This window comes from Salmo salar, chromosome ssa19, assembly GCF_905237065.1.
Source record: "Salmo salar chromosome ssa19, Ssal_v3.1, whole genome shotgun sequence".
In the NCBI taxonomy this organism is placed as follows: domain Eukaryota; kingdom Metazoa; phylum Chordata; class Actinopteri; order Salmoniformes; family Salmonidae; genus Salmo; species Salmo salar.
Genome location: NC_059460.1, coordinates 30,820,066 through 30,828,385, shown reverse-complemented (window position 1 = coordinate 30,828,385; position 8,320 = coordinate 30,820,066). Strand labels below are relative to the sequence as shown.

General features: G+C 41.8%; 1 protein-coding gene across 1 annotated transcript; it reads left to right on the top strand.

The window, feature by feature from the left end:
* Positions 1-254: 254 nt before the first annotated feature.
* LOC106578663 (protein CDV3 homolog) lies at positions 255-7,821 on the top strand. Its single transcript, XM_014157714.2, has 5 exons — positions 255-696; positions 1,924-2,000; positions 2,132-2,262; positions 2,432-2,594; positions 6,143-7,821. The coding sequence occupies exons 1-5, from the start codon at positions 490-492 to the stop codon at positions 6,270-6,272; spliced, it is 708 nt and encodes a 235-aa protein (XP_014013189.1). The 5' UTR covers positions 255-489; the 3' UTR covers positions 6,273-7,821.
* The last annotated feature ends 499 nt before the right edge of the window (positions 7,822-8,320 follow it).

Below are 8,320 nucleotides of genomic sequence, written 5' to 3'. Positions count from 1 at the left end.
ACTTGGAATGCTGGCTTTGAGAAGACAAGTAAACTCATAAATACATAAAATATAAGTGATTCTCTATTGTTCCATGATCAACTAGTCAATAATCAACACAATAAATTGATCCGTGAAGACTACCACAGTAGACCTCATGGTGTGGTACCAGATTATTACCGGGCTAATAATATAGGGTGATCAAAAAAGACATGCAATATAATTGGTTCTTCAGCATGTCCATTATGTTTCTCTTCATGTTCATCCGGGGCATTTTGGAGAGTATTGGCTGCACATCCGGTTCGCCTGTCAAATAGCAGCGAGCGAGCCGCACACCCCTATAATAATGTGGCACATTGAAAGACAGGCAGTAGGTACATATTCTTGCTCACGATAGAAGGGGAGTTGTTTGATTGCTGTGCTCGAATAGGAATTTAAACCCTCCCTATCAACGGATTTAAAGAGACGTTTTGACATTTGTCATTGCTTAGCATTCATTTCTTAAAGAAAATGGCGGATGTAGAGACTGGTGGTGCTGCGCCGGAGAAGAGCCTGGATGATTTCTTTGCCAAGAGGGATAAAAAAAAGAAGAAAGAAAAGGGAGGCAAGGGAAAGGAAGTCCCATCTGGGCCCACACCAATTGTATTGAAAAAGAACAAGAAGGAAAAGGAGAAGTCCGGCACGAAAAATGAACATCAAGATGCGCAGCCGGAGAAGGTAACGTTGGCTAGCGCCGCGCCAGTAACTGTTAGCACTTACTGCTGCTACTAGCCAAATCAATCTGTTGCTAGCTAGCTAGTTTGCCTGCTAACAGTGATGACTCGTGGCTGTTTAGTAATAAACCATGGCTGGCTAGTTATTATACTGGCCTAACATACGACTTCTGGAGATACATATTTAAGGTTAGCTACCTTACGTTTTGTTAACTAGTTCCTCAAACAGCAATCCAATAATTTAGTTCGCTGCTAGATAAGCCAGCCAGCTCAATACTTATTCCAGACGGTGAGCAGACATGTCTAGATAACTTTAGGCCGCGACAGTGTCAACTTTGTCGATTGGTCAACGTTAATCAGCTAGAGAACTACGTTAACTGACAAGTGGCTAGCATGTTTTCAAAGGTGAAAACGGTCACACATTGGATTTAGTCTAGGCTAACTAACGTTAGCTAACTAACGTTAGTTAGTAATCATGACCTCGTGACGACTTGTAATACTATTGGTGAATATAGCCAGCAACATTATGGCCCGTGACGAATGTGAATATAACTTGCTTACTAGTTAACGTTAGCTAACTTAATTCATTTGGACAAAGCTGTACATTTGGAATTTAGTAATGTTGCTAGCTAGTTGGCACGATTCGCAATAGTAGATGCTTAGGCCTCTAATCTTCTCAGAATTTACAGCTGGTTAGCCTGAGAAATGGGGACTGCAGCTGTTAGACTCAGAACCTTTCTTTGTGCGGAAAAATGCACTGAGTATAAATAACTTACTGGTGATAATGTTAGTAAGTAGCATTTGCAGCAGATAACGTTAGCTAGTTACCAAATGCACATTTTATTATGATTCTGATAACCGCACAACAAGCCTAGGCAGCCGATAGTGTCGATCTAACGTTAACTGTCAACCTGTCCCCTCTCTGGGATACCTTAGCTAATTGATATCAGGGTGTCACCCTGGTGTGGTTCTGTGCAGAGGTTGTGACACTTATTCAAGAGGCAGTGTGACATGTTGTGATGACTGTCCCAAGTCAGGGCGTGGCCTGTATCCAGATCCTAGTTTCTAGTTATTTGGCCCCTTGACATGCGTTCCTTTGCATGGTCAAATTTTACATGCAAAATTGAGATTGACATCATGACAACGCATATTTATGAACTATGAAGCCTTGGATTGCTAAACCGTCAGTTAGTGGGGTGTGTAACTGATAAACTGTGTGCTCTGTCTGCAGGAGGACGAGGAGTGGAAGGAGTTTGAGGCAAAGGAGGTGGACTACAGTGGACTCAGACTGCAGGCTCTGCAGATAAGGTAAAACTGAACATAAGGGGGGACAGTGTCACATTCATTCAGTTGGCAGAAAACAGTAGGCACTACCCTAATGACATGTTAAACATCTGTACTAGTGGCACATTTTTTTGTTGATTGGGTGATTGTGACAGTGATGAGAAGGAGGAAGAGGAGTATGAGGAGGAGGTCGGTGAGGATGGAGAGATCATCCTGGTCAGTGGAGACAAAATGTCTGGACCCTGGAACAAATCTGGTGCCCCGCCCCCAGCCGCTGCCTCTGTTGGTGGGTATACTTCTCTCCACTCTATGTATCACTTCCACATACATGTACATATACACTACAATAAGAGTATGTGGGTTACTCCAATAGATATTTAGGTGATTACTAATGATGAGCCTTGCCCTTTGTTTTCACTGACTGGTTTGCTTCATCTCTGCTTTTGCTTCTACAGAAGTGGAAGAGGTGCCTGAGTCCAAGCCTTCTGGGGTGTACCGCCCCCCAGGGGCCCGACTGACTACCACAAAGCGTGGCCCCAACCAGGGGCCCCCTGAGATCTTCAGCGACACACAGTTCCCCTCACTCAGGGCCGGCTCCAAACATGTGGAGACACGCAGGTGAGTGAACCTCAACTTCAGATAGCACTCATCTTAAGCCTGTTGCATGCTTCCCAGGTGAAAAGTTTGCGCATATATTATGACAATTTTGTGACGTTTTTGTTCATCTTGCTGTTCGGCATGTTTTTTCAGCTGTTCGTGCACACTAGGGCTGTCCCCAACTAAAACTAATCTTGGTTGACCAAAAGTAGTCTTTATCGATTGGTCTATATTTTTCCATATAGACACATCCTATGTGTTTTAATAAAATCAACTTTATGCATTGAGCTTGTCTGACGCTTTTTAAGGTTACGGTTTGATGAAATAAGACAAATGCCTCAAGAGACCTAGATATCCAGAAGAGAGAAACCTTTCTCCTCCCACTCCTGCTGGCTTTTGCAGGTTCTGCCATTACTCTCCTGAAGTTGTTGGTAATAGGAGGAGTCGGCAACCTTTCTCATGTGGAATGCCAATTTATCTTACCTGCGTGGCAGTTATGTGAAACAGTTTCATTTAATTTATAATAAGCTCTTCATATCTCAATCATTGCCATGTGCTTAATAAAAATTCAATCCAAATATAAAAGATACAAACCTAAAACGCGTAACACCTATTGCCATTGCCAACTATGTAAAAATAGCCTACATAAAGCCAACAAATAAAAACATTGCAGCCTGCAGGTAGAAAATATCCTGATTTAAAAATATTTATCCTATAAATCACATTAGCTACACATGGCCTGTCTGCAACAACCTTGAAACATTGTATTAACTTGGGTCCGGCCTGCCCTCAGAGTTTCCTCCGCCAGTGAGCTCTGGACAGACACAGCTGTAGGCCATTTGCACAAGGGATAAAAAGCAGTGGTTGACTTGGGCAGGAGCTCACCAGAGCGGAGTACCGGAACCTCAAATTTTCTAATTTGGTGAGCTCCTGTTCCTCTTATAGAATATTAGCTCAAAAGTATTGTGGAGCTCCTGCACCTAAATATAAACAGTACCAGCATCCAAAATGAGTACCTATTTCAGTCCAAGTCAAGCACTAATAAGTAGTAATCAGGTAGGCCTATTTTACGACTTTTCCACTGGGTAAGAGAATTACATTTTTCCCTTTCACACTGAGTGCTTATCAAAAGGTAGACGGCTGGAAAGATATTCAAATACATTGAGGAACTATTGTAATTCTCAATGGATGTAAAAACAGACTTCATTTGCTTGCTGTTTGAAGTGAGAACATTACTTTGAGAAGCTCATTAGTGGTGGTGCGTTAAGGCCAATAAGAAATACGATCAGATCCCCAAATGTGCACATTTATATGCCTACATTTGCACGCAGGCCATGTAGCCTATAGGCTTACTCAACATTGACAAGAGTGCTCCAAACAAAAGACAATGACTAAATTGACAACTTGTAAATGAAATGAACGAAAACTTGTTTCTCACAAGTGTTTGCAGAGTGCACAACTTATGCTACAATGTGTCCACCGACAATGATAACAGGAAGACTGGAATAATAATATTGAATGCATTAATATAATTTACTGTAACCATAGTAACAAACATTGTAGATTAGGAGTTAACGGTAAATATACTACTGGTGTTATGTCATGGGGATTTGATATACACTAACAATCTAACGCAAACAATGAATGTGCACAAATTGGCGCGTTCTGTAGAGAGAAGTGCATTGTACGTCTGGGTGCATAGTCAATTCGAAGTCTGCATTGACCATGCAGAATTTGCGGTGATTCGGCAGAAGTCAGGGCGTTCATACTTGCGCTTCGTTGAGAAGTGCAGAGCTGTTGTCAAGGAAGTGAGTTTGTGTTTCCTACAGGAAACCTACCGTCAACCAATCATGTAAATACGGAGCTGTACAGAGCCCTCTGCATTGTTACAATGTTTGGGAGGTGCATGGGAATGCAGTACGGAGCTGTATTTGGCCTCTGCATGCCTCTGGAGGCTCTGCAATTGCTTCACACCCTCCATATGGAGTCTCCAACCACATTTTCAGATCAAGCATAAATTTGCTTTTAGTCTAGGTCTCCGCAATGGATTAGTTCAATGAGGTGTTTGTACAATGCATTCGGAAAGTATTCAGACCCCTTGACTACTTCCACATTTTGTTACATTGCAGCCTTATGAATTTAATTCATTTTAGAATATTTTTCCTCATCAATCTACACACTACCCCATAATGACAAAGTGAAAACAGGTTTTTAGAATTGGGGGGGGAAATACACACAAATGCCTTATTTTCTTAAGTATTCAGAACCTTTATGACACTTGAAATTGAGCTCAAATGCATCCTGTTTCCATTGATCATCCTTGATGTTTGGAGTCCACCTGTGGTAAATTCAATTGATTGGACATGATTTGGAGAGGCACACACCTGTCTATATACAGTTGAAGTTGTACCAAAGAAGACTTGAGGCTATAATCGCTGCCAACTGTGCTTTAACAAAGTATGTACATGTTTCCGTTTTATTTTTATTTTTTTCTTAATACATTTGCAAATATTTCTATAACCCTGTTTTTGCTTTGTCATTTTGGGGTATTGTGTGTAGATTGATCAGGGGTGGAAAAAACAAATCCATTTTAGAATAAGGCTGTAACGTAACAAAGTGTGGAAAAAGTCAAGGGGTCTGAATACTTTCTGAATGTTACTTATCGACTAAAACAATCTCCGTCGACCGACAGCTTAACAATCAACCAGTTGACTAACTGGGGTCAACCCTAGTGCGCTCAACATTTTTCTCGATATCGAAGTTCGATAGCCGAAGTCAACGCCCCTTCGTTGGTGATTGGTCATCAGTACTACTCTTAGTATGAGTGGGAACATGAAGTGTAGTCTCTGCGAGAGAGGACTAATTTTCATGCAACGTTGTTCACTGCACCAAACATCTTAGCTAAATGTAAAATTATGCGACTAAGACTTCCTTGGCCAAAATGTCTTGTTTTATCTTGGATTAATTCTGACAATTTTGAGGAAGTGTTTCTGGCTGTTGCTTCGGTGGCTCGAGGGACAAACAACAGTAATATTATTTTCTTGTTTTTCAAGCGACGGTCTTTAGGGGGTATACAAGCAATGTCGTTTCACCTAGCTGAGTTCTGCTAGGAGTGAACCAAACCTATGTATGCGGAAGCCTTTAGACTTCCAACATACTGACTCGACTCTAGCCACTTTAATAATGGAAAAATTGATGTAATTATGTATCATTAGCCACTTTAAACAATGCCACTTTATATAATGTTTACATACCCTACATTACAGTATATACATATGAGATGAGTACTCTATACCATCTACTGCATCTTGCCTATGCTGTTCGGCCATCACTCATTCATATATTTTTATGTACATATTCTTCATTCCTTTACATGGTGTATGTGTGTGTAGGTAGTTGTTGTGGAAGTGTTAGATTACTCGTTAGATATTACTGCTTGGACGGAACTAGAAGCACAAGCATTTCGCTACACTCGCATTAACATCTGCTAACCATGTGTATGTGACAAATAACATTTGATTTGACATACAGTATAGAAACTTTTTCAATGTCCAATGCTTGGGTTTCAGGGACAGAGAGATGGAGAAGACCTTTGAGGTTGTGAAGCACAAAAACCGTGGCCGAGAGGAGGGCGGCAGTGGCGCTTCCCTGCAGCAGTTGGAGCTTGGTAACCAGTATGCCATCCTGGGGGACAAGTAGTGCCTTGCACAGCCAGCGTGGTCTTACCCAGCTGCCAGAGGGAGCTGAACTACAGCTGTGTACCTAACTACAGCGCAGTCCTGACAACAAACACTGGTGTTGCTGCCACCACCACACTGGACCTTCTCTCCTTCTCACACAGTACAATACATACAGTATACATAAACACCTCACACAGTCAACCATATACACTGACACACACTTTACGTCTACACAGACACTCCCACTATGTCAATACATTCACGTGTATATACAGTACATACACAAAGCACCTGGTTGGCAAAACTGAAGGACTACATCCAAAAGGGCTGTGGCAACAGGGATCAACTGAAATATCAAATCTTTATGATACACCCATATGAATGACACTGCAGCAGCAACAACAGCAAAGGCAACTTTAGGTTGTCTTTTGTGGATTGTATTCAGAGCAGCAGTTGTATGGTACAACTTCTCTCTGGACTTCAACTTTCTTTGATAAAGCCACAGAGGATCAAAGAAGACACAAAATTGGGCAAGATGAATTTATGGACTGTTGAGAATGGATGTATTTTTTGCGAGATCGTTATAACCCGAACTGCACATGGTTTGTATTTGTTGGGGTGTGCGTGAGTTATGGTTTGGGCACACCAGCGGGGGACTATCTCGGTCGCATGGCTGTGGTGACCATGTTGAGCGGGGACTTTGTTCTTATTGGTGGTGAGTGGTGCAAACACTAGCCCTGCAGAAGAGAGAACCACCAGGCTCTTTCACTTAGAAACTTTTGTTTTCCTCAAAAAAGGGACTCCTACAAAGATCTGTGAACACGGGTCCTCATTCAGAATTACTATTTAAAAGTGGCCTTAGTGTAAAGAGAAACTGCCTCGTCCTCTGGAGAGAAACCTTCTGGTCGCCTCATGGGCTGTTGCCTGCCTCCTGGATCGCACCACTTAAAAGGAAACCAACCTCCTAAGTTCAATAATGTAGTGTTGAGTTACACCGACTGTCTTTCATATCCACTGTTTGACTTGCTCACCCTTTTTTAATTGATTATTAACATTGGCAAACCATTATTTAAGCTCCTCTTTTCTAATCTGAAGTCAATACTTTGGTAGATGACTTTTTTTAAAGCATTCTGAGGATTTTTTGGTTTTGTTTTACTTGGAGGGCTGTTTCTTCACCATAGTGTTTATGTACTTACACCATTGTGTATAGGTGGGACAGAGGGGAAGTAGACTGACATTGTTACAGGTGCAAAGACATTAGCTACAGCGTCCCAAAAATGACCCTTCTGTACTTGATGCCTGTAATTGACCGCAGTAACTATGGCCTGTCATACTGCTGTCCATTTTTGATTACATAGTTCATTTGGAAAGAGTTCAGATCCTTTGACTTTATCCACATTTTGATACGTTAGTCTTCTTCTAAAATGGATGAAATATTCTCATCAGTCTACACACTACCCCATAATGGCAAAGCGGAAACATGTTTTTGGAAATTTTAGCAAATGTATATACATATTTACATAAGTATTCAGACCCTTTGCTATGAGACTTGAAATTGAGCTTAGGTGCATCCTGTTTCTATTGATCATCCTTGATGTTTCTACAACTTGATTGGAGTCCACCTGTGGTAAATTTAAATTGATTGGACATGATTTGGAAAGGCACACACCTGTCTATATAAGGTCCCACAGTTGACAGTGCAAGTCAGAGTAAAAACCAAGCCGTGAGGGTGAAGGAATTGTCCGTAGAGCTCCGAGACAGGATTGTGTCGAAGGGTACCAAAACATTTCTGCACCACTGACTGTCCACAAGAACACAGTGGCCTCCATCATTCTTAAATGGAAGAAGTTTGGAACCACCAAGAATCTTCCTAGAGCTGGCTGTCCAGCCAAACTGAGCAATTGGGGAAGAAGGTGAGGGAGGTAACCAAGAACCCGATGGTCACTGATAGAGCTTCAGAGTTCCTCTGTGGAGATGTGAGAACCTTCCAGAAGGACAACCATCTCTGCAGCCCTCCACCTATCAGGCCTTTATGGTAGAGTGGCCAGATGGAAGTCACTCCTCAGT

What these genes read in the sequence shown, in the direction of transcription:
- LOC106578663 (XM_014157714.2), top strand. Translation starts at nt 490, where the DNA reads ATGGCGGATGTAGAGACTGGTGGTGCTGCGCCGGAGAAGAGCCTGGAT. An exon ending in AAGATGCGCAGCCGGAGAAG is followed by an intron (nt 697 to 1,923) that starts GTAACGTTGGCT and finishes CTCTGTCTGCAG; the next exon opens with GAGGACGAGGAGTGGAAGGA. An exon ending in AAACATGTGGAGACACGCAG is followed by an intron (nt 2,595 to 6,142) that starts GTGAGTGAACCT and finishes CTTGGGTTTCAG; the next exon opens with GGACAGAGAGATGGAGAAGA.